The 26,551-nt window shown below is 38.1% G+C and overlaps 1 protein-coding gene across 6 annotated transcripts in view; it reads right to left on the reverse strand.

Annotated features, from left to right (window-relative positions):
- RUNDC3B (RUN domain containing 3B) overlaps positions 1 to 26,551 on the reverse strand; it is a 133,414-nt gene that overhangs the window by 10,623 nt on the left and 96,240 nt on the right. For 4 of the 6 annotated variants that reach the window (XM_087861110.1, XM_045793332.2, XM_045793331.2 and 1 more), the window contains 2 exons: positions 9,894 to 10,040; positions 3,075 to 3,196 (listed from right to left, as the gene is read on the reverse strand). In XM_087861110.1, coding sequence (XP_087717236.1) covers positions 3,075 to 3,196; positions 9,894 to 10,040 — 269 coding nt within the window. The remainder of the gene's footprint in view (positions 1 to 3,074; positions 3,197 to 9,893; positions 10,041 to 26,551) is intronic. The other 2 variants (XM_045793334.2, XM_045793333.2) reach the window with 1 other exon arrangement.

The following is a 26,551-nucleotide window of genomic DNA, read 5'->3' on the forward strand; positions in this document are numbered from 1 at the left end:
ATTTCTTTTTTCTTTTTTTTTGAGAGAGAGCACAAGCTGGGAGGCCGGGGGTGGGGGGTCAGGGGAGAGGAGGGTGAGAGAGGATCTCCAGCAGACTCCCTGCTGAGCGTGGAGCTCCATGCGGGGCTTGATCTCAGGCACTTTGTCAGCCTTGTCAATTTGTAGATTTCAGTCTTTCAGGCACCCCTCTTGAACATTTCTGTTCCTAGTTTCTGATTTCTAATTTAAAATGGTATCATATCTTTAAATGCTTGTTTGAGGATACTTCAAAAATCATATGGTTGTACTACAGTTTTTTTCCTGCTTCATTACTGTTTTTCTGGGGGAGGGTTTCATCAGAATTTTTTTTCTCAACTTAGGTGATTTTTTTAAAGAATAGTAATTTTGTACACATAGGAAGGCTAGCTTATTTGGCTGGTTTGTGAAATTTTTAACACGAGGGCACTCTCTTGTATCAGCATATCAAAGTATGGTTTCCTTACCGTATGGCTTTTATGGGAGGGCAGAAAGGATGCTATGGGTGGAAAGAATGTGTGTCCTTCAAGTTTTAAAAAATTTTCTTTAGTGGGGCACCTGGGTGGCTCAGTCAGTTAAGTATCTGACTCTTGATTTTGGCTCAGGTCATGATCTCAGGTCGTGATCTCAGGGTCATTAGACTGAGCCTCGCATTGGGCTCTGCACTCAGGGTGGGGTCTACTTGAAATTCTCTCTCTCCCTCTGCCCCTCCCCTCCCAAATAAATAAATCAATCTTTAAAAAATACAATAAAATAAAAAATTTTCTTTAGTTTTACACTATCCTAAATATATTACAGCTCTTTTTTGTTGCTGGGTTTCAGTCGATGTATTTTTTGGTAAATATTTTTTTTTTTGATCATTTTATTAGCTCTTTGGGTAGGGAAATTCTGTAAGTAATACTTAATCTGCTAATTAACCTTGAATTCTTAAAGCCAATATTTTTCTCCCTCCCTCTCTCTGTATTCACACACTTTATTTTTTAGAGTAGTTTGAGGTTCACTGCAAAATTGAGCAGAATGTGCCAAGATTTTCTCTCTGTACAGAGCCTCCTCATTAGGAACATCCCCCACCAGAGTGGTACACTGGTTCCACCTGATAAACCCACACGAACACATCATCATCAACCAGGGTTCACAGTTTACACTGGAGTTCACTCTTGGTGTTGTACGTTCTGTGGGTTAGACAAATTTATAATGACATGAATCCACCATTTCAGTATCATACAGAATAGTTTCACTGCCCTAAAAATTCTCTAGCTTCACTCTTCTATATATTTGCTTTTATAATATAAAAATTACCCATTACCAATCTTGACCTCTTACTATTAATACGCCCATAATGATAAACTGATTTAAATCCTAAATAAATGTGTCTTTTACATAGAGAGTCATCACAAATAATTCTACTCAGAGAATGGATTTTTAAAATATACATATTCTAAATTATGACAGTGAATTCAGTTTACTCTCTTCCATCTACATTCGTGCCAGTAGGATACTCTATTTTGCTATCTTTATTATCCACATCATCAAGAAAAGATTCATTTTTAGTCAGTATACACTGTTTACTAAACTATTAAAATAGACTTAAGGCCCTCTGAGAATGTTTCAACAACTACCTTAAAAGAAGCAAAAAATTCTGCTTAACATAATTTCCCATTGCCTGAGCCTTCTTGTTAATTGAATTTTTACTTTATACTATCTGTACCTTGTTCCTCACATTCTGTGACATTCATTCATTATATATTTATCAACCAATATTTAATAATTGTCTATAATGTGACAGGCTCTGGTAATACACTGGTGGAAAATATGGACAAGATTCCCTACCCTCACAAAGCATACATTTAAGTGGGAGTTGGGACAAGAATCATAATATAACAGAGGGCAATGTGATGGAGTGCCTGGGGCGGGGTGGACATGATGTGGAGATAATGGTTATTTAAGGTATGGCAGTCAATGAACACTTCTTTAAAGAGATATTCCAATAGAGACCTGATAAAGAGGATACCATTCAAAGACCTTAAGAAAGAAGTTTCAGGACACTAGGAAAAGCAAGTGCAAAGATAGCTGAGGCAGGAGCCAACCTGAAGGAACAGCTAGGAGGTCAGTTTGCTTGGGTGCAGGGAGCAAGCAAAAGAACGGTACAAGGTGAGGCAGAAGCTGGCAAGGACACGGTCATGTAGGAGGCCATGATAAGCAGTCTGGAAGAGCCGAATCTAGTGATGCGTGTGGTGGTGCCATTTACTGCAGGGGAGAAGACGGGAGAAACTGGAGACCCAGAGGAGTGCAGGTCCCCCAGCGGCAGGGAACTCTTCCCCACCCCCCACCTCGCACACACTGGCACACGGAGAACTGGGACACAGAGATAAAAGACAGGAGCACCCTATCATACCAGCACCACTCGTCCAACGCAGAATGCTGGAGTCACAGCCCGAGCCTGTGCTGGGGGCAGAACAGAAAGTAACTCTGAACCAGCTAAGCTACTAAAGTTTATAAAGCACAGGCTGAGTCTTAGAAAATGAAATATGATCACTGAAAACAGTCTGCAAAGTTTCGGAATTGAACCAAGATGTTGTTCAGGAAGATGCGACACAAGGGAAAGAGGGGTGGACAGAGCACAGCTGAAAGCAGGAACAGGAAAAACAAACTCTTCCGTATCTGTTCCCCAGGTTTTCAGGGTACTCAAGAAATGAGGGACCCAAAGTGACTCAAGAACGAGGAAGTTGTCAGCTGTATCCAAAGCTGCTGAGAAGTTTAACAGAATGAAGACCAAGAAGGGACTTTTGAACTGTAGTTGGGCAGTGGTGCAGCACCTTGATAGAAGTCCTTTCAGTATGTGGGAGAGACACAGAAAGCCCAAATGGCAAGGGTTAAAATGAGGCCCCTTATTCAAAACAAACAAACAAACAAACAAAAGCACACCTTTTTTAACCCTAATGCAGCTTCATTCTTAGCGTGCCTCACAGAAGTGTCAACTGCTGTTCTTCACCATTCTGCAACCAAAGCATACACAGCGCAGGAAAACGTAATTTCCAAATCGATTTTGTTTTTCTTACCTTCACTGATTAAATTTAATGTGTCTTGCTTCCCATCTCCTTCTTGTGACTGACCTGGATCCAGTGACGTCTGAGAAAGGCTGACTTCAGCTGATAACTGGTCAAGACTTTGATAACTTTTTCTGTAAAACAAGGGTGAAATACTACTTGGATTTCTTCTCACAAAAAAGAATTTCTAGAGATATTCTTTAATGATTTGCTTCAATTAATTGAATTTTGGTTTACTTCTCCCCAGTTCTTCCCCTAAACTGTCTCTATTGTGGCTGCAATATGATCTCCATTATACTCTTCCCTCCACCCTCTTTGGAGGACTGTGTGTTTATTAAAAAAGGAAAAGAATTTAATTTAAATCCTTACACCAATTTTTGATTATTTAGCTAGTGAGAAAATGGGGACCTTCTGATTGCTATCAATTTTCAAAGGAGCAGAAAATCCACAGATTATTCTTAATGCAGAAACCAAAATGATAAACTTAATAATGACCTAGTATCTCCCAGGCACTTGAAAATTTTTCAATGTCTTGATATTTTTACAGGCAGTTTTTACATAACAATAATTACAAATTATTATCACAAATTCCTGTGATTTAGAGGTTTAAAAATGCTGGATAATAGGGGCGCCTGGGTGGCATAGTGGTTGGGCGTCTGCCTTCGGCTCAGGGCGTGATCCCGACGTTATGGGATCGAGCCCCACATCGGGCTCCTCGGGTATGAGCCCGCTTCTTCCTCTCCCACTCCCCCTGCTTGTGTGCCCTCTCTCGCTGGCTGTCTCTATCTCTGTTGAATAAATAAATAAAATCTTTAAAAAAAAATGCTGGATAATAAAACAGCTGTTTCTGTTAATACACTATCAAGATAATTAACCTCCTTCCCTCATGTATTTGTTACTGTGAACTCAATTTCCATTAAACAAATTAATGAGAAAGGAATTATAGTAGAGGAGAAATTCAGTTATAAATGGAAAGTTAATAAGGTTTATTATTAAACCTTCCTCATATTTGTTTTGTCAGGATAAAAACAACTCAAAAAATGTATGCAGCTTTGGTGTTATTGACATTTCAAGGAAGAGAATGGAATTCATTATTATTTCCAAATACATGTGATCCAGGAGAAAGAATATGCTTTTCAGGTTTAACATCTATTTCCTAAGGTAGCCAAACCCTAACTAATTTCTTAGAATTTTCATGTATTCTATGATAACATTACAGGAAAGTATATATAATTTAAATGATCTATTCCAGAGCTATTCTGTATTCATACACACAGAGTAAACTTTTGAATTTATTGAAAGTATATATGTTATGTATGAGGGGATATATACAACAGTATCTATTTGTTTTTTTAATCTAAGAAATGAAGGATGAGATGATGGAATAACTTTACTAGTTTACAATGTAGGCAGTGTTCTCACTTTATAACATGACTTTTCAAATGTCAAGTATAGGAGTTCTTAGTTATATTTTTAAGTAGCAGAAAATTCTATTAGGAAACTTCTGATAATTATTACAATAGATAAAACATATATAAGCTATACAACATGTAATAAAGGAGGATACCCAGTATTTACAAAATGTTTACCAAATGCTAGGTACTGTCCCTATACACTTTATATATATTAACTTATTTAATCCTCACAACTACTCTAAGAGGTTGGAATTACTACTATTCCCATTTTATAGTGGAGTACAATGGAGCACAAAGACGACATTAGATTTGAACCTGGTAGCCTGGTTCTAATTCTGTCCCCTTAACCTCTATGCTATCTCCTTCTCCATCACAGAAAGAAAAAAATTTAGGTTTCTGTTTTATTAAAAACCTTCTTAAAAAACAGCTTTGTGGCTGAGACTGACCATGTAAACTATACTGTATTGAATTATATCACTGAAAATTTCACTTGACTTTCATTAAAATTTTATTTTTTTAGCTATAGAAGAAAGCAGGAACACAGGAATTCAGTAAAGGAAGTTATAAATTTCTTTCCAAATTATTTTTCTGTGCCTAAGAAGTAGAATGCTTGTTTTTAAACTTTTGGCTTTAAATGAGTTTCTGACACTGATTTTCTCATCATAGGAAACTTGATAATTAATATTAAATTTTAAAAATTATAGAAATATTTACAAACAAAATACCCAGAAGCAAAAAAGACATAAAATTCATTTGAAAATTATAAGGACTGTGAGCTTGCTGGCACATGTTTATAGAAATCCAGAACTGTCACTAGTTGGGGGGAGGAAAGCCTATAAAAGCTGCCTCTGATAAAAGCAAAAAGAGTTTTCTGCATTACCTACTGAAGTTCCTTTTAGATATCACATTTCCAAATGGAAAGTGATTGTGGAAACTATCTACACCCTTTAATTTATTACATTTAGTGAACAATCTTGCAGTTTACAGGCTCCCCTTAACCAAATGCCAATAAATACAGAAATAGAACTTGGTAGGCAATGATTTCTGAAGCAATAATAAAAAGTCCAAGCCAAAATGAGGCCCCTTATTCAAAAGATACTCATGACAGTACCATGTAATATCTTCCTTGCATAGATTACATACGCACCGCCTGGGAGGAATTTAGTTTAGCTGTTTGCAACAATGACCAGGAATGGGTTTTCCACATTCTTACCTGATTGCCAATACAGCTGGTAGCTCCCTCTGACAAGCATGTTATCCTGGAGTAATCTGCCTACAGGAGTTCTGTCTTTAAAAGGTCACCACTAAGTCCTATTTTAGAATTCTAGCCTCCTTAACATCATACTGTAAGATTCAAACGTAACCCACATGCACATCGAACCAATCAACAGTCTATTTCCCGGAGCGGATTTTTTAAAAAATAGCAATATTGTACTTAATCAAAGTAAGAACCCCAGACAGCAAGATAGGAATCATGTCAAGTGTCATAAGCGTCTGGGACATAATAAAACCCACTATATTCACTATCGAATTATTTAAAATTTTAAATCACTCAAATACAAGCTACTATACAAAGAAACTAGATACCAAATAAACGAAATGGAGCAATAGGCCTGAATTCACTTATTAGTAAATTTTCTACAATCTTACACTTTATATCAATAATCAGAAGTCATGATATGGATAATCGACATCACTTATTTGCCCAATAGATGTACTGAAGTCAATAAGAATTTACATTGTCTGGCAGTCATTGGGCAAGAAAGAGTGTAAGGCTCAGAAGGAGACGTTATCCACATGAAGAAAAAAAAAAACACGGAGAGGCACACTGTAGACACAGAGGCACATGAACGTTCCTGGAGCCAGAGATGGGCTGTTCTTTTTATTCTTGGTCTGATTTTCATAGAAATGGGTTTGAGGAACAAAATAAGCATTTCTTTTATCAGAATATCTTTATACTCAATTTACTAAAATTAATGGAAGGATGCCAGGGAGCCTGAAAGGGAAGACCGTATGTGAGTCAGGTCAACGCAAACCTCACAAGCAGCAAAAGATTTCTGCAGCCCCAGTGCTTCAGGGAGTTCTACTCCAAAAATACTGGAAAAATGCACATGGGAAAGAGAAGCGGTAAGACCTCTGAAATAATTATATCTCCTCATAAGCCATCAAAAAAAAAAATAGCTCACATAGATCATGAAAGGCATATAAAAGCTCATAATTCTCAAAAATTTTATGAATGATAGCCAGATGAATAGCAATGATAAATTCAGAGGACTGAAAAAGCTTAAGTAGAAAATAAAAATATGATGACAATAAATCTGATCTTTTAGGATGGAAATGAGTGGGTTAGGCAATAATCTAACAAGATTATATAACTTATCATCTAGTAAGGGACATGTGGCCTAGAGTTTACATATAAAACACACTAAAATGGAACTTATTGGAAACAAAAAAGTAACCAATTGCTCAATGTGTGTGTTTTATATACTTACTTATTGTTGAGTTTTTACAGTCAGCCTGTAATGCTTTAAAAAATTTTAACATGATATTCCTATGTTTGAAATAAAGGAAAAGATAGAAGATCCAGCATAATTAATTAGACCTTGCCAGGTCTAAATAATAAAGAAAAAACTGAAAATGATATTTTTAAAGTTTTTTAAACAGTATAGTAAGTGAAAATAAATATAAGATCTTCCACTGTGAAAAGCATTTTTCTATGAGTAGCTGACAGCATAGCAAAGTTACCCAATCACTCATTTTAAGAAACATCAGCTACACCAAGAAATTCATTAAATCAAACAGCACATTATCATTCTTTCCAAAGCTAACTCAACAGAGCTCCTAGAGAAATACAGACATCCCATACTCTTAGCAGGAAATTATAATTATAATATAATATAATGACGAATTCTATGGTCAGTTTCTTTCTCCACGTTTTCAAGAACACTAATGTTCCTTATTGAGAGATTTTAGCCACCTCTTCCATAATTTGTAGGTGCTGGGTAAATGTTTGTTAAACGTCCTGAAGATGCTGGTCAAATTAAGAGGAATCAGTGACGAAGTTAGTTTAACAGCTTTGGCTTAATAGTACAGATTTGAGGGGAGCAAAAACTAGATCCTGAGAAAAGCTATGATTTGTTTCAAACATTATTTATAGAGCACTACTCTATTCTGGAAATCCAAAGTCTCAATTTTTACATTAAAAAGTTGGGATTACTTTTTCAGAACAACTGGAGATCTGCTGGTCATTTTACTTTTACATAAGTTTTACAAACTCTCTAACAAAGTAGAGCTTAAGACGGAGGGAGGGTGTATATTCAAGGTTATATAAGAACATAAAAAGAGATTATATACAATATAAATAAAGATTCCCTGAGAGGTAGTAGGTGCCATGCAATTTATTACTGAATAGGCATTACCCCCAGTATTACATGTGCAGAAGGTAAGAGGTGTTGCTTAGTGTTGTTACACAGCAAACAGGGTAGCAGAGATTACTTTCAAGTCCTGACCCTAAACTCTGGGTCCAGTGATGTCCATACTACACCCTAGCTGCATCCATTTTGCTCAGGAATATAGCCGTTCGGCAACAGGGCCATCTAAAAGCAGCACCAACATCGATGTAAGGCCAGATGAAAGCATGTTGCTGCGTAGCTGAGTCAAAGAGTATAAAGTCTGGATCCATGCTAAATAGACCAACAGACACTTTCACTACGTTCTTTTCTGATACTGCAATTACTTTTGCTGCTGCTATAATACTTTGTAAAAGCCAGTCATTACTACCACATGTGAAGGTCAACTAGAAATAACTCTTCCACTGAGACTCAATGGCTCCTCAACAGGCAGCTCTACAGGCAGGGCTACATACAGGTCTTTGGTCTAAAATATTTTACCTCCTACTATCTAAAGTGACAATGTGGATATTGCAGTAAAAAGCATACTATTAGTCTTTTAACTTGTCAGGAGTTAATGTTATAATATTTTTGCAGTTATAAAAGCAGGAGCATCTCATGTGTTATAGAGACATAAGTGGACCAAAGACTACAATAGATTCCATTTTTCAATCATAAATCAGAAATATGAATAAACTAATATTTTTATTACTTATATGTCATAGAAAAATAAAATTATAGACGAAAATAAGAAGATATACTCTAGTTATTTATAACTGTCAGAGGGCGTATAAGGGAACTAGATACAATCCATGAAAGGCTCAGTCAACACCTTGAATCATACTAAGCAGCACGGTTTAGTAGATGTTGAAGAGAGTTCTACTGAACTATTCTGTAAACAGTCTGCTCACTTTTCCCTGCCTATCTCTAGCAATCAGTGATACAGACAAAAAAAGTATTTTTTAGCAACAGAAGCTCAAACTTATTTTGAGTACTCTCTTTGATAAATGAAAAAAATTACACAGTAAAGCAGGTAGAAATTATGTCTATGCTAACACAAACCCTGTAGAAATATCTGGCTACTAACTACCTAGTGAAAAGCACCCTAAGAAGCACAGATGGAAGTGAGTCGCTCTACCAGTGAAGTTTAAAAATAAGGGCTCTAAAAGAACAGTGGAGAAGAAATTAAAAAAAAAGAGAAAGAGGGAAGGAGGGAGGGAGAAGGGAGGAAGAGAAGAAAGGGGGGGAGGGAGGAAAGGGAGAGAACAGAAGGGGATGGAGGGACAGAGGGAAATAATGAGAAAACGAGCTGAAGATAGGAAAATAAAGATACTGAAAAAGTTATCAAGATGGGAAGAGTGGCTAAAAGGCAAAAGAAGGTAATACAATTTATAACTTTCAAAATAAGGATACTCCAAAGGAATATAGCCTAAGATTTTGCAGCTCTCTCAACATTTCGACACTATGACTTAATGAAATAGTCCTAAACAGCAGGACAAAGAAATACAAAAAGAATCTTATGGCTCATAGGTGGGGTGATTATCTCTTCTATAGCCTCCAAAAATTAGATTTACTGAAAATAAACCAAACTCCCTCAGACCCACCAAGAACAAATATCTTTTCATTCTTTCATGAGATGGAATTTTGTGTTTTCTAACTAGCAGGAAAATTAATCCTAAGACAAATACAAATACCAAAGCTAAAATTAAAAAATAGATGGCTCATTAAGTACGAGCTCATAGACTTAACTGAAGGACTGGCTGAAGACTTAAGGGAGAAGCAGGGAGCTGGTAAATACTGCATAAGAACTTCTTAGATATTTTACTTCCCCAGGGTGCCTTGGTTTCAAAATGTTAACATATTCACTCCTTAATCTGACTTTATCAAGCCAAAGTACTCTTAAATTCTTTTTCCCTAAGGTAATAATGAATTCAGAAAGGAGAATAAGTGAGAAACCAAAGTGGATAACCATATGTTTTGGTACAACTAAATTTGTAATTAGTTGGAAAAAAAAGTATTACACTTACTCATACCACTGTTTATTGTGTTTTCGGTAAAGCAACGTATCCAAGGCAACAGCATTGACATCCAGAGCTCCTGGGGAAGGCCACTGGTTGGTGAGGTGGGCAGTTAACTCTTGTCTTGATCTTAAATCATTATTCTTTAGCACAGTCCTGTGAATATTAAGATGGTGAGTGCTTTTGTCTTCACTGTTCTGCAATGGCAGAGGAACCTAATGGTATCAATCCGGCCCCCAAAATTCATCTTTTTAAGATGGTATGTTAACAGATTGTCAACAGAGCTATAGGAAAGCTAGCTGGGACTACTCATGTCTCCTACAACATGTGTTTTTCATTCTTTCTCTAAAGGCTAAATCACTAACGTGTGAAATTCAGACTTCCTAACTTTTCCACAAAGATATTACTAAAGGACTAAAGCTGCATTTTACACCTTACCTAAAAAATTATAGTATCTTAAAGTCATAGATTATCAGATTCCAGTTAAAATAAGAAAAGATTCCAGGTGTATAATTTTGAGCATCAAAATTCACACTCAATTTAAGTCAGTAAACAAAAAACAAAATGAATAAAACTAAATGCAGAAAAATACAAAATAAAAAATCCATAAGGTTTCTGTAATTTTTTGTTAGAAGTGACTACCAATAAATCTTTATGAAAATTATTAAATCAATGATAACTGCACTGAACAATATAACCCACTGGAAATATTTCAACTACAGAATGAAACCATTGCAGGGGCGCCTGGGTGGCACAGCGGTTAAGCGTCTGCCTTCGGCTCAGGGCGTGATCCCAGCGTTATGGGATAGAGCCCCACATCAGGCTCCTCCGCTATGAGCCTGCTTCTTCCTCTCCCACTCCCTGCTGTGTTCCCTCTCTCGCTGGCTGTCTCTACCTCTGTCAAATAAATAAATAAAATCTTAAAAAAAAAAAAAAGGAATGAAACCATTGCAACAGCTCATGGTTTACTCTCGTTTTTGTAGAACCACTACTCATTAATAACAACTTGCAAAAAAGCTAACTTTTGGCCAAAATATAAACCTCACAAACCAATTAATCACTGTCACAAGACTAAGTCAACATTTGAACTGGTGGTTAAATATAATTTAAAAGCATAATTCTGTTTGCAAAGGTCCTATTCTACCTCTAAAAGGCTTCAAAATACCACGTAGGCAAACTGCCTTGTCTCATGGGAGTCCGTGACTTTGGCGTAGCAAAGTCTGAGCCATCAGCTCAGAAGCAGGGAAGTAATATGTGCCTGCCACTAACTGTCAGAAACAATCGTCCTGTTGTGGTGGCAGTCAGTGGTGTGTCGGCAAGACCATCCTGCGCCAAAGAAAATGAACCCGCACAGCACCTCTAGCTGTAAACTGTGATTCAAATGGAAAAACCCCATTTATATGTCTCTACCAGCCTACCTATGAATATTTCTGATTTTACACAGTATCTGTGTACATTTAAAAATATTTGCTCCATCTATGTCCACAAAGAAACATTATTTGATGTAAATACTAGATTCTCAGAATGGAATACTAAAAAAGTAAAACAGGCCCAAGTCTGTGAGAAGCTATCACAGTAAGATATACTTGTAGGCTACCTGTAACAATTTCATTTCACTGGAAAAAGGATGAAAATTTTAAAAAGGACTTTTTAAGTACTTTAACATGGGTTTTTATGAAAACAGTAAAGATTTTACAAAAACTTCAAGACTGCCAGAAAAATCATGTTAAACAGAAATGGGGAATACTGGCCAGAGAATCTATTAAAACAAGCCACCATTATTTTGGCTTCTCTTATTAGACTTTTCTCTTTCACATATTCACTCTCTCTAGGGTCTCCAGTGAATGTCACTGGAAAACTCAACTTCAATGTCATCACTGGTTTACAGGAAATATTCAGAGCAGAATGCAAGAAAGGCAAATGTGTACCTGTGAGGAAATGACGTTGGGAAAATTCAGTTAACGTAAGTAATTGAACAACCTCCGATTTAGAATATATTCTTTCTGGAAAGTGGAAAGTTTTACACTGCATAAAATGAAAAAAGGAACAGAGTTTCATAAAAGTTTTTACACATTACTTATCCATGGAAAAGTTTTGCCTAATGACAACTTATCATATTGTCTTTAGACTTCTGTGTTTAGAAATCCCAATGACATCGTTTTCTATGGGCAGCTGCCCAGTCCTTTGAAACAGGAGAGAGAGATTGAAGGGTACTGGATAGGCTTAGCTTTCATCCATGCTGCATCTGCTTTCCACCTTCTGTGACAAATGTGGAGACAGACAATGCTGGCTCTTGCCTTGCCACTAGGAAAGGGAAAGGGAAAGTTTCCTGGAGAACCCTTGTGTAAGGCCCTTTCTCTCACTACTCAAGTACACTAAGGGGCAGGCAAGTAGATTAAAGCACGTTGAAAACCCCACCCCTGAATTCTGAATCTTGACTCTGCCTATTTGGATAATGAAGAGGCAAAGCGGTTTATTCATTCTAGCAGTGGGCCCTGACCAAAATGTACCAGCAAAGAGACAGACCTGAAGTTCCTACTTGCTAACCCTCAAAGTAGCTCAGCCTACCTCTCTCCAAGCCTACTTTCCCAGTCTTTCTCTCCATTCCTGTTGTTGCTATCAATCTAATGAATTCCATTTATGCTTAAGAGTTCACTGTGCTTTCTTACAATCAAAGAGTCTTATTACTCACTGAGAACAAGCAAAACATACCTAGTTAACTTCAAGACCTACACAAAGGTAATCTAAATGAGGTTAATATGAAAAATGAGGATATTTTTCTCATTGGCCTAACTTAAAAATTGGTTCATCTTAAATTATTCAACAATTACTGTTATTTCCTAGTGTGAAATCAGTGGCAATTTAAGGTAAAATTATGTGATATTTAGCATTTAACTTTAATTAAAAACTCTAGCCAATGTTAACACTAATAAGCTAATCTAAAAATTAAATCATTCTATATGAGATAGATTCTACTTGTCACTTCTATTTATGATACAAGTCTCTCGTTAACAACTGAGCATCTCTAATTAAGGTAATAAATCTACAGAAAGATACAATAAAGGAAAATTATTTATTACAAAAGTAGCGGTAACATATTTATCACAGCTAATTTTAAGAACTTTCCTATGGTATCTACCCTTAAATTGCTAGATAGATAATTTCTCTTCAGATTTTCAATAGTAATTACACAAGAAGTTGGCCACATAAATTCTAATTCAATCCCCCCATGGCTTTACTGAGGTATAATTAGCAATTAAAAACCATATACATCTAGGGGGCGCCTGAGTGGCCCAGTCGTTGGGCGTCTGCCTTCAGCTCAGGGCGTGGTCCCGGCGTTATGGGATCAAGCCCCACATCAGGCTCCTCTGCTGGGAGCCTGCTTCTTCCTCTCCCACTCCCCCTGCTTGTGTTCCCTCTCTCGCTGGCTGTCTCTGTCAAATAAATAAATAAATAAAATCTTTAAAAAAAAAAAAGTATACATCTAAAGTGTACAACTTGATTGATAGACATAGACAACCTAATCACCACATTCAAGCTAGTTAACATATCCATCACCGCACAGTTACTTCTGTGTCATGAGAACACATAAGATGCACCCTCGTAGAACACTTCAAGTCTACAATACAGTATTAAGTACAGTCATGTTGCTGTACATTAGATCTCCATAACTTATTCATCTTGCGTAACTGAAACTTTGTACTTTTTGAGCAGCATCTCACTTCCCCCTCTCTCTAGGCCCAAACTGGTATAGCCATTCTACTCTCTGCTTCTATGAATTTGACTATTTTAGATTCCACATATAAGTGAGATCATGCACTGTTTTTCTGCATCTGGTTTATTTCACTTAGCAAATTTTCCTCAAGTTTCATCCATGTAGTTTCAAATGGCAGGATTTCCTTCTTTTTTAAGGTGGAATAATACTCTATTGTGTGTATGAGTGGGTCTTCATGTATCACATTTTCTTTATCCATTCATCCATTCATCCATGAGGTTGCTTCCACCTCCTGGCTATTGTAAATAATACTGAAATCAACATAAAGAGTGCAGGTATCTTTTTGAAATTATGAGTTTATTTCCTTTGGATAAATACCTAGAAGTGGGATTGCTTGAACATAAGATAGTTCTATTTTTAATATTTTGAGGAACCTCCTTACTGTTTTCCAAAGTGGCTGTATCGATCTACAGTGCTACCAAAAGTGCATGAGTGTTCCCTTCTTTCCACATCCTCAGCAACAGTTGTCATCTACCATCTATCTGGTAATAGGCATTCTAAGTGAGAAGATATTTCACTGTGACTGTGATTTGCATTTCCCTGACGATTAGTGAAGTTGAGCATCTTTTCATTGGTCTTGGTCATTTCTATGTCTTCTCTGGAGAAATGTCTAAGTCCTTTGCCCATTTTTAAATTGAGTTAGTTTTTTGTTATTGAGTTGTGTGAGTTCCTTATGGATTTTGAATATTAACTCCTTATCAGACAGATGTTACAAATATTTTCTTCCATTCTGCAGGTTGTCATTTTACTCTATTGAATGTTTGCTGAGCAGAATCTTTTTAGTTTGATTCAATCTATTTTTCTATTTTTGGTTTGATTGTCTATGATATTGTCATCATAGCCAAAAATAACATTGCCCATAGTAATGGTTATTTCCCTGTTTTCTTCTAGTGGTTTTACAGTTTCAGGTCTTAGATTTAAATCTTCAATCTATTTTGAATTGATTTTTGTAAATGGTAAGAAAGGAGTCTAATCTCATTCTTATGTATGTGGATATTCAGTTTTCCCAACACCGTTTATCAAAGAGACTCTCCTGTTCCGATTGTGTGTTCTTGGTAACCTTGTCAAAGTTATCAGTTGACTTGGAGATGTGTGGATTTACTTGGGGGCCCACTATTCCATTCCAATGGTCTATATGTCTGTTTCAGTGCCAGTACCATACTGTTTCGATTATTATAAATCTAAAATATGTTTTGGAATCAAGAAACGTGATGTCTTCAGCTTTATTCTTCTTTCTAAAAACTGCTTTGGCTATGTGGGGTTTAAAATATGAATTTTAGGAATCAACCTGAGACGCAGGAAGATACATCTGGATCTCTACAAATGAACATCTCCAGCGCTGAGTATTGAGGTACAAAGCTGGGAGCCATGAAACCGCGCACAGATATCGGAAGATAAATGGAAGGGGGAGAGAGACGCCGCATTCGGGTGCCGGGAAGCAGTAGCCACCTGCGCGGGGCGCGGACGGACTTGCAGACTGGCACCCGCAAGAGAGCAGACTAAGACCATGAGCCAGGGAACGCGTGCGACCAGACTGAAACAGAGCTCCAGTGCACGCACTGGAACCAGACTGTGACCAGGAGCTCCGGAGCGTGCAGGGGCGGCTGGTGGCTGGCAGCTGGCGGTGTTAGAAACACAAAGGACAGAGATGCGTGGGCCTTGGAAGAGAGGGCTGGGACGCCAGCTGTGGTGTGCACATCCTGGGACGCTGCAGGGTTGAGCAGCACCAACAGAAACAGAGTTAAAGTGGCCAGAACATCAGTGGAAAACGGTCTGCGATCCCTCTGTTCTGAGACAGAGGTTGAGATTCGGCTACTGCTGCTCTGACTCTCAGAAGAGGCACAGCAAACCGCCAGGGAAAGCTGCCAGAGAACAAAAGGCTGGAAATACCGGCTCACAGCATGCCCATCTCCATCCCCCCTCGCAGGGGACACGGAGACTCCACACAAACAGGGTTGCCTGAGTATCAGCGCGGCAGGCCCCTGCCCCAGAATGCAGGCTGAAAAATCAAGAAGCCCACATCCCTAAGGTCCCTATAAAGCCAGGGTGCACTACCTGGGTCCTGGTCAATAATTTGGGCTCTGGACAACCCCGCAACCTCTCCTCATCAGAATGACGAGAAGGAGAAATCCCCCCCAGCAAAGAAAAGACAATGAGTCTGTGGCCTCTGCCACAGAACTAATGGATATGGACATAACCAAATTAACAGAAATGGAGTTCAGAGTAACAATGGTCAAAATGATGTGTAGACTCGAAAAAATTATTAACGAAAATGTTAATGAGAATATAGAATCTCTAAGGGCGGAAATGAGAGCGAATCTGGCAGAAATTAAAAATTCTATGAACCAAATGCAGTCAAAACTAGAGGCTCTGATGGCCAGGGTGAATGAGGCAGAAGAATGTATTGGCAAATTGGAGGATGGGTTAGTAGAAGAGAAAGCTAAAATAGAATCTTGGCTCAAAAAAATCCAATCTCAAGAATGTAGGTTACGGGAGATTACCGACTCAATGAAACGTTCCAATGTCAGAATCATTGGCATCCGCGAGGGGGTGGAGAAAAACAGAGGTCTAGAAGAGATATTTGAACAAATTATAGCTGAAAACTTCCCTAATCTAGCAAAGGAAACAAGCATTCGTGTCCAAGAGGCAGAGAGGACCCCTCCCAAGCTTAACCACGACAAACCTATGCCACGTCACGTCATAGTGCATTTCGCAAATATTAGATCCAAGGATACAGTATTGAAAGCGGCCAGGGCAAAGAAATTTCTCACGTACCAAGACAAAGGTATCAGAATTACGTCAGACCTGTCTACACAGACCTAGAATGAGAGAAAGGGTTGGCGGGGGGCATTTTTAAAGCTCTTTCAGGGAAAAACGTGCAGCCAAGGATCCTTTATCCAGCAAGGCTGTCATTCAGAATTGATGGGAAAGATAAAGACCTTCCAGAATCGCCAGTCATTGACCAATTTCGTAACCACGAAACCAGCCCTACAGGAGATATTAAGGGGGGGTTCTATAAAAGTAAAAAGGCCCCGAGAGTGATACAGAACAGAAAGTTACAATCTATAGAACGAAAGACTTTACAGGCAACATGGCATCATTAAAATCATATCTCTCAATAATCAGTCTCAATGTAAATGGCCTAAATGCTCCCATAAAGCGCCACGGGGTTGCAGATTGGATAAAAAGACATGACCCATCCATGTACTGTCTACAAGAGACTCAGTTTGAACCTAAAGATACATTCATACTGAAAGTAAAGGGATGGAATACCATCTTTCACGCCAATGGTCCTCAAAAGAAAGCTGGGGTAGCAATTCTCATATCAGACAGATTGGATTTTAAACTAAAGACTATAGTTAGAGACACAGAAGGGCACTATATTATTCTTAAAGGATGTATCCAACAAGTGGATATGACAATTATAAATATATATGCCCCCAACAGGGGAGCAGCAAGATACACAAGCCAACTCTTAACCAGAATAAAGAGACATATAGATAAAAATACATTAATAGTAGGGGACCTCAACACTCCATTATCAGAAATAGACAGAGCACCAGAGCAGAAAACCAGCAAAGAAACAAGGGCTTTGAATGCCATACTCGATGAGTTGGACCTCATAGATATATATAGAACACTACACCCCAGAACCAAAGAATACTCATTCTATTCTAATGCCCATGGAACATTCTCAAGAATAGAGAATGGTCACAAAACAGGTCTCAACCAATACCAAAAGACTGAAATTGTTCCCTGCATATTCTCAGACCACAACGCTTTGAAATTGGAACTCAACCACAAGGAAAAATTTGGAAGAAACTCAAACACTTGGAGACTAAGAACCATCCTGCTCAAGAATGATTCGATAAACGAGGAAATCAAAAATGAATTTAAACAATTTATGGAGACCAACGAGAATGAAAACACAATGGTCCAAAACCTATGGGATACAGCAAAGGCAGTCCTAAGGGGAAAATACATAGCCATCCAAGCCTCACTCAAAAGAACAGAAAAATCTAAAATGCAGTTTTTATATTCTCACCTCAAGAAGCTGGAACAGCAACAGAGGGACAGGCCTAATCCACGCACAAGGAAGCAGTTGACCAAAATTAGAGCAGAAATCAATGAATTAGAAACCAGGAACACAACAGAGCAGATCAACAGAACTAGAAGCTGGTTCTTTGAAAAAGTAAATAAAATTGACAAACCGCTGGCAAGACTTATCCAAAAGAATAGAGAAAGGACCCAAATTAATAAAATTATGAATGAAAAGGGAGAGGTCACGACCAACACCAATGAAATTGTAAGGATTATTAGAAACTTTTATTAACAGCTTTATGCCAATAAATTAAGCAATCTGGAAGAGATGGAGGCCTTCCTGGAAACCTATAAACTACCAAGACTGAAACAGGAAGAAATTGATTTTTTAAACAGGCCAATTAATTATGAAGAGATTGAAACAGTGATAAAATACCTTCCAAAAAATAGAACACCAGGACTGGACGGCTTTCCCGGGGAATTCTACCAAACATTCAAAGAAGAAATAATACCTATTCTCCTAAAGCTATTTCAAAAAATAGAAACAGAAGGAAAGCTACCAAACTCATTCTATGAGGCCAATATTACCTTGATCCCCAAACCAGGCAAAGACCCCATCAAAAAGGAGAATTACAGACCGATTTCCCTAATGAATATGGATGCCAAAATCCTCAACAAGATCCTGGCTAATAGAATCCAACAGTACATTAAAAGGATTATCCATCATGACCAAGTGGGATTCATCCCTGGGATGCAAGGGTGGTTCAACATTCGCAAATCGATCGGTGTCTTAGATTTTACCCGGAAGGAAAAAGCCAAAAATCATATGATTCTCTCAATAGATGCAGATAAAGCATTTGACAAAATACAGCATCCTTTCCTGATTAAAACCCTTCAGAGTGTAGGGATACAGGGTACATTCCTCAATCTCATAAAAACCATCTATGAAAAGCCTACAGCAAATATCATTCTCAATGGGGAAAAGCTGAAAGCCTTGCCCTTAAGATCAGGAACACCACAAGGATGTCCACTTTCGCCATTATTATTCAACATAGTACTAGAAGTCCTTGCAACAGCAATCAGGCAACAAAAAGGGATAAAAGGTATCCAAATCCGCAAAGAAGAAGTCAAACTGTCTCTCTTCGCAGATGACATGATACTCTATACGAAAACCCAAAAGAATCCACTCCCAAACTATTAGAAGTTATAGAGCAATTCAGTAATGTGGCAGGATACAAAATCAATGCTCAGAAATCAGTTGCATTTCTACACATGAATAATGAGACAGAAGAAAGAGAAATTAGGGAATCCATCCCATTTATAATAGCACCAAAAACCATATGTTACCTTGGAATTAACTTAACCAGAGATGTAAAGGATCTATATTCTAGAAACTACAAATCACTCTTGAAAGACATTGAAGAAGACACAAAAAGATGGAAAAATATTCCATGCTCATGGATCGGAAGAATTAACATAGTTAAAATGTCCATGCTACCCAGAGCAATCTACACTTTCAATGCTATCCCGATCAAAATACCAATGACATTTTTCAAAGAACTGGAAGAAATAGTCCTTAAATTTGTATGGAACCAGAAAAGGCCACGAATCGCCAAGGAATTGTTGAAAAGGAAAAACAAAGCTGGGGGCATCACAATGCCGGATTTCAAGTTGTACTACAAAGCTGTGATCACAAAGACAGCATGGTACTGGCACAAAAACAGATACATATATCAATGGAACAGAATAGAGAACCCAGAAATGGACCCTCGGCTCTTTGGTCAACTAATCTTTGATAAAGCAGGAAAAAACATCCAGTGGAAAAAAGACAGTCTCTTCAATAAATGGTGCTGGGAAAATTGGACAGCTACATGCAAAAGAATGAAACCTGACCACTCTCTTACACCATACACAAAGATAAACTCCAAATGGACGAAAGACCTTGATGTGAGACAGGAATCCATCAAAATCCTAGAGGAGAACATAGACGGCAACCTCTACAACATCGGCCACAGCAACTTTTTCATGACACATCTCCAAAGGCAAGAGAAACAAAAGATAAAATGAACTTGTGGGACTTCATCAAGATAAAAAGCTTCTGCACAGCCAGAGAAACAGTGAAAAAAACTAAAAGGCAACCCACGGAATGGGAGAATATATTTGCAAATGACACTACAGATAAAAGACTGCTATCCAAGATCTACAAAGAACTTCTCAAACTCAATATGCAAGAAACAAATAAACAAATCATAAAATGGGCAGAAGATATGAACAGACACTTTTCCAATGAAGACATACAAACGGCTAACAGACACATGAAAAAATGTTAAAAATCACTAGCCATCAGGGAAATTCAAATCAAAACCACAAAGATACCACCTTACACCAGTTAGAATGGCAAAAATTGACAAGGCAAGAGACAACAATTGTTGGAGAGGATGTGGAGAAAGGGGATCCCTCCTACATTGTTGGTGGGAATGCAAGTTGGTACAGCCACTCTGGAAAACAGTGTGGAGGTCCCTTAAAAAGTTAAAAATTGAGCTACCCTATGACCCAGCCATTGCACTACTGGGTATTTACCCCAAAGATACCGACATAGTGAAGAGAAGGGCCATATGCACCCCAATGTTCATAGCAGCTTTGTCCACAATAGCTAAATCGTGGAAGGAGCCGAGATGCCCTTCAACAGATGAATGGATTAAGAAGTTGTGGTCCAGGGGCGCCTGGGTGGCACAGCGGTTGGGCGTCTGCCTTCGGCTCAGGGCATGATCCTGGCATTATGGGATCGAGCCCCACATCAGGTTCCTCCGCTGTGAGCCTGCTTCTTCCTCTCCCACCCCCCGTGCTTGTGTTCCCTCTCTCGCTGGCTGTCTGTCAAACAAATAAATAAATAAAATCTTAAAAAAAAAAAAAAAAGAAGTTGTGGTCCATATATACAATGGAATATTATGCAGCTATCAAAAAGAATGATTTCTCAACATTTGCTGCAACATGGACAGCACTGGAGGAGATAATGCTAAGTGAAATAAGTCAAGCAGAGAAAGACAATTATCATATGATTTCTCTCATCTATGGAACATAAGAACTAGGAAGATCAGTAGGAGAAGAAAGGGATAAAGAAGGGGGGGTAATCAGAAGGGGGAATGAAGCATGAGAGACTATGGACTCTGAGAAACAAACTGAGGGCTTCACAGGTGAAGGGGGTGGGGGAATGGGATAGGCTGGTGATGGGTAGTAAGGAGGGCACGTATTGCATGGTGCACTGGGTGTTATACGCAACTAACGAATCATCGAACTTTACATCAAAAACCAGGGATGTACTGTATGGTGACTAACATAATATAATAAAAAAACATTAAAAAAATAAAATATGAATTTTAGGACTGCCTTTTCTATTCCTGTGAAAAATGACATTGGAATTTTGACAGGTATTGTGTTGAATCTGTATATAACTTTGGGTGCTATGTACATTTTAAAAATATTAATTCTTCTAATCTACGAACACTGGGCATCTTTTTTTAAAAAGATTTTATTTATTTGAGAGAGAGAGAAAGAAGCACAAGCAGTAGGGAGGGGACAGTGGCAGAGGGAGAGGGAGAAGCAGGCTCCCCACTGAGCAGGGTGCCCAACGTGGAGCTTGATCCCAGGACCCTGAGATGATGAATTGAACTGAAGGCAAATGCTAAACCAACTGAGCCACTCAGGCACCTCAGGATATCTTTTTAAAAATATTTCATTTTTTTTTGAGAGAGAGAGAACATGCACACAGGGGGCGGAGGGGCAGAAGGAGACAGAGAGAGAATCCTAAGCAGGCTCCGTGCTCAGCACAGAGCCAGACATGGGGCTCGAGCTCATGATCCTGAGATCATGACCTGAGCTAAAATCAAGAGTCAGACGTTTAACCAACTGAACCATCCAGGTGACCCAGGGTATCTTTTTACTCATCTGTGTCTTAATTTCCTTTGTCAATGTTTTAAAATTTTCAGTGTACAAATCTTTCACCTCTTTGGTTAAATTTATTCCTAAGTATTTTATTCTTGTTGCTATTGTGAATAGGATTTTTAAAAAATTTCCTTTCCAGATATTATTTAATATACAGATTTTACACTCACACACACACACACACACACACATCTTCCTGTTGAACTCTTTTATCATAATATGATGACCTTCTTTGCCTCTAGAGAGAATTTTAGACTCAAAGTCCATTTTGTCCAAGTACAGACACCCTGCTTTCTTTTGGTTACCATTTGCATAAAATATCTTTTTCTGTCCCTTCACTTTCACCCTATGTATGTCTTTAAGTCTGTAATGAGTGTTTGTTAACAGTGCATCACTGGATCTTATTTTTTTAGTCCGCCCAGTCTCTCTCTGATTGGTGAGTTTAATACTTACTATTGTCATTTTGTTAATTGCATTTGTCTGTCTTTTGCAGTGTTGTCCCTCTCTTCCATTCTCGCTGTCTTCCTTTGTTATTTGATGATTTTATTGTAGTGATCTATTTCCATTCTTTTTATCTTCTGTGTTTGTTTGTACTATAGGTTTATTTTCTGTGGTTAGTTTGAGTCTTGAATAAAATTGCATGTAGTTATAACTTCCTCTTCTAAGTTGATAACTTCAGATGCATGCAAAAAAACACTCCTTGTAAATCACTTGAAGATTGCTTTACTATTTTTAAGTACATATGCCCAAATTCAGTTTTAATCAAAAATTAAATTAAATCTACAAAATATTTCACAGACAGCATTTTCATGAAAAGTGAAAAAAACAGTTTTACAACTAATACCAAGTAAATGTATTAAGTGGGTCATGGAAGACACACTTAAAATGTGTAAAGAATCAATAATCTAAAAGTACCTGTGATTATCATATTTTTTCATATTCTCAAAAGAGGAAGTCCAGAAAGTACAACTTAAATTCTCCTCTTATATTTTACTGTTCCCAATTATTGGCTTCTAGATCCCTGAAGAATCTTTGTCTTGCTTACATAAAGTTATTTTACTTGACATTTTAGTGAAAACATGTGAAAGTAAAGTTTGAATTTTTTTTTTGCGTTAACTATGTTGAAATACGCATCAGTAGTAATTTATCTATTGACTATTTCATGAGCCCTTTGAATATACCCTCAACTGTCTGACCAAGCATATCTTTGATGGATATACATAAATTCAAAATACCTTGGATTTATAAACACAAAATCTCTCTATGAAACAGGGAGCCCAGCTCTCCTGCAAAATAGTTTGAAACAAAACAGGATAGCTTTCAGTTAAAGTTCAAGGAGTTGTTTCATTTTTCAAAGGAAAATACCTCAGTAGTAAGCCCTCCTGGGCATGACAGAAATATTTGATGAACACAATTTATTCTGTAGTACCTAGCCAAAGCCTGAAAAGTTCCTACACTTCCTAAGTATGTAATTTGCACTATATATAAGTATGTAATTTACCAAAACACATTATTTTTCTTAACTTAAGTAGGTACAATATAACATAATACGACTCTGGATTGACTACAAACACCTCAACACCACTTCATGCAAATCCTCTGTGCCTTCCCAGGAGGAAATTTGCTTCTCAATATTTTTAAAGAAAAAACAAATCTAGTATAAATGCATTGTTGTTTACTGTCTCTTTTTAAAATAGCATTCCACATCTACATTGCTCATTAAGTAATTTGCTAAAATTCAGTTTGTGAGGATTTGTCACATGAATATGAAACATCAAGAAGGAGTATATTTAGGTGACTTCTCAGGAAAATGGCCAATAGGCCAATCCTAGGCTCACCATGTCCCATGGATGTACCTCGGTAATACCCACATCAATATAAATTACTCAAAAAATGACACAAAGACTAGAAGAACAGAATCTTCACAGCTAATTGTAGGGAAGAGGTCACAATGAAAACATCAAGAAGGGCAAAGATGTGGTCAGACACCAAACTGACCAGTGAGACTGTCCATGGGAAGGAGTAACACCAAAGCCACAGAGAAGGGAAAGGGGCAGATCCCACACCAGGCATTCTAGGTACAAAGTACCCACACTGGGAAGACTAATCCTCGTAACATCTGGCTTTGAAAACCAGAGGAGTTTTTACAATCAGTAGGCCGTAACACCCAGAACTTTAAAAATCAGTGTTCGGCTCTGCTAGAGCAGGAGAGTGATAGGAAACTGAGGCCCTGCTCTTAAAGAGCCAGCATATCCACACTGAGATATAGCACAGAAGCGGAAGTTTGAAATACACCTGGGATACATGGGAAGGAGATTTATTTACTAACTTATTTACTAGCAGAATGTGTGCTGGTGGAGCAGCGGTTTTTAGGAGACTTGTCCAAGGACAAAAAAGCTGATGGGCACCATTTCCCTACCCTGTACCCCAGCCTGGATATGCAGACAACTGCAGAACCAGTGTAAACACTCTCTGTGTAGCTTGCTAATAGTTCCTCCCACCCCTGTGCTCTTCTGTGGATTGGCCCCTCCAAACCCTCTGAGGAGCTCCCCAAAGTGCCTCCAGCAACCTTTCCATAGCAGACCTACTCAAACCTTATTAAAAGTGTGCCCCATCCCACATTGTTCTGCAGACCCACACCATCCAACCTGCCCCAGGCAAGAGTCCATGCAAAGAGGCGCCACAAGTCTAGCATTGTGCAAGCAGCCCTAACAGTGGCCAATACCACTCCAGAAAGACTGCTGCTGTGATGAAAGGCAAATATACCCAAACACCAACTCTGCTGAAGTCCCAGCAGTGGGCTGGGGACAGGTACCCAGTCTGACTGCAGGTCTTGCCCACCAATGAAAGTCTCTCAGGGGACAACAAAGAGAGTGACCTGCAGTTTGGTATGATCACAGCTCTGGCAAATGTCTAGTCTGACCCAACTCAAGTCCAAGGCAGTCCCACAGTGGCCCACTAAAAACACAGGGATCAAACACTGTTTGAAACAGGCAAAAAAGAGCCACTGCAGATGACTGAAGGGAAAAGCAGCTCAGTCACATCAGGAGGGGGCATGCAACACATAGGAGTTGCTCCTGAAGCTCCAGGTTCTGGTGAGGAGGGGACACTGCACTGCAGGGAACTATAGGACCTTTTCTTCATAAGGCCACTACTTTCAAGAGTAGGAGTCTTTCCTGACTTTCCTAACACATAGAAACAGATACAGACAGTTAGACAAAATGAGGAGATAGAGGAATATGTCCCAAATGAAAGGGCAGGACAAAATCACAGCAAGAGAGTTAACAAAACAGAGATAAGCAATATGTCTGATAGAGAATTTAAAATAATGGTCATAAACATAATCACTGAACTTGAGAAAAGAGTGGAGGACCTCAGTGAGACCCTCAACAAAGAGACAGAAAATACAATAAAGAACCACATAGAGATGAAGAACTCAATAACTGAAAAATTAAAAATTCACTAAGAGAATAAAGAATAGACTAGAGGAAACAGAAGGATGGATCAGTGACCTGGAGGACAGTGTAATGGATAGCAATCACGCAGAACAGGATAAAGAAAAAAGAAAAAGAAAAAAATGTGAACAGATTAAGGGAATTCAGTGACACCATAAAGTGTAATAACATCTGCATTATAGGGCTCCCAGAAGAAGAGAAAAAAAGGCAGCAGAAAATGTATTTGAAGAAATAACAGCTGAAAACTTCCCAAATCTGGGGAAGAATACAGAAACTCAGATCCAGGAGGCACAGAGATCCCCCAATGAAATCAACCCAAAGATGTTCACACTAAGGCACATAATAATTAAATGACAAAAAGTAGTGATAAAGAGAAAATCTTAAAAGCAGCAAGAGAAAAGAAAATAGTTACATACAAGGGAAACCCCAAAATGCTACCAGCTGATTTTTCAGCAGAAACTTTGCAGTCTAGAAGACGGTAGCATGATATATTCAAAGTGCTGAAAGGGAAAAATGTGCAGCTGAGAAACGTCTATCCAGCAAGGCTATTATTCAGAATAAAAGGAGATAAAGAGCTTCCCAAACAGAAATTAAAAGAATTCATCACCACTTATCGGCCTTATAAGTAATGTTAAAGGAGATTCTTAGAGTGGAAAGACCATAAATAGGAGCAAGAAAAATAGGAAGCACAAAAGCACTAAAATTAAGTATATCTACAAAAATCAGTCAAGGGATTCATGAAATAAAAGGATGTAAAGTATGACACCATATATGTAAAAATGTGGGGGGCAGGGGAGTAAAACTGTAGTGCTTTTAGAATGGGTTCAAATCAAAGTGACCATCAGCTTCTATACCTAATGCTAACCGCAAATCAAAACTGGCAATAGATATGAAAAAAATACAGAGGAAGGAATTCAAGTATTTCACTAAAGAAAGCCACCAAACCACGAGAAGAGAGCAAGAGAAGAAAGGACCAGAAAAGAACTAAACAAGTAACAAAGTGGCATTTAAGTACATACCTATCAATAATTACTTTGAATGTAACCAGACTAAATGCTCCAATCAAAAGAAATAGGGTGATGGAATGGATTAAAAAGCAAGATCAATCTATATGTTGTCTGCAAGAGACTCATTTCACAGCTAAAGACACATGCAGATTGAAAGTAAAGGGATGGAAAAAGCATCATGCAAATGGAAGATAAATGAAAGCTGAGGTAGCAAGACTTACATTGGACAAAAGAGACAGGTGCCTATACTGGCTCACTGTGTAGAGCATGCAACTCTTGATCTTAGAGTTGTGAGTTCAAGCCCCATAGTAAGGACAGAGGTTACATTAAAAAAAATTAAATAAATAAATAGGACTTTAAAACAAAGACTGTAACAAGAGACAAAAAAAAAAAAGACACTACATAATCATAAAGGGAACAATCCAACAAAAAAATATGACTATTGTA

This window comes from Ursus americanus, chromosome 3, assembly GCF_024610735.1.
Source record: "Ursus americanus isolate L20-20 chromosome 3, mUrsAme1.1.p, whole genome shotgun sequence".
Lineage (NCBI taxonomy): Eukaryota > Metazoa > Chordata > Mammalia > Carnivora > Ursidae > Ursus > Ursus americanus.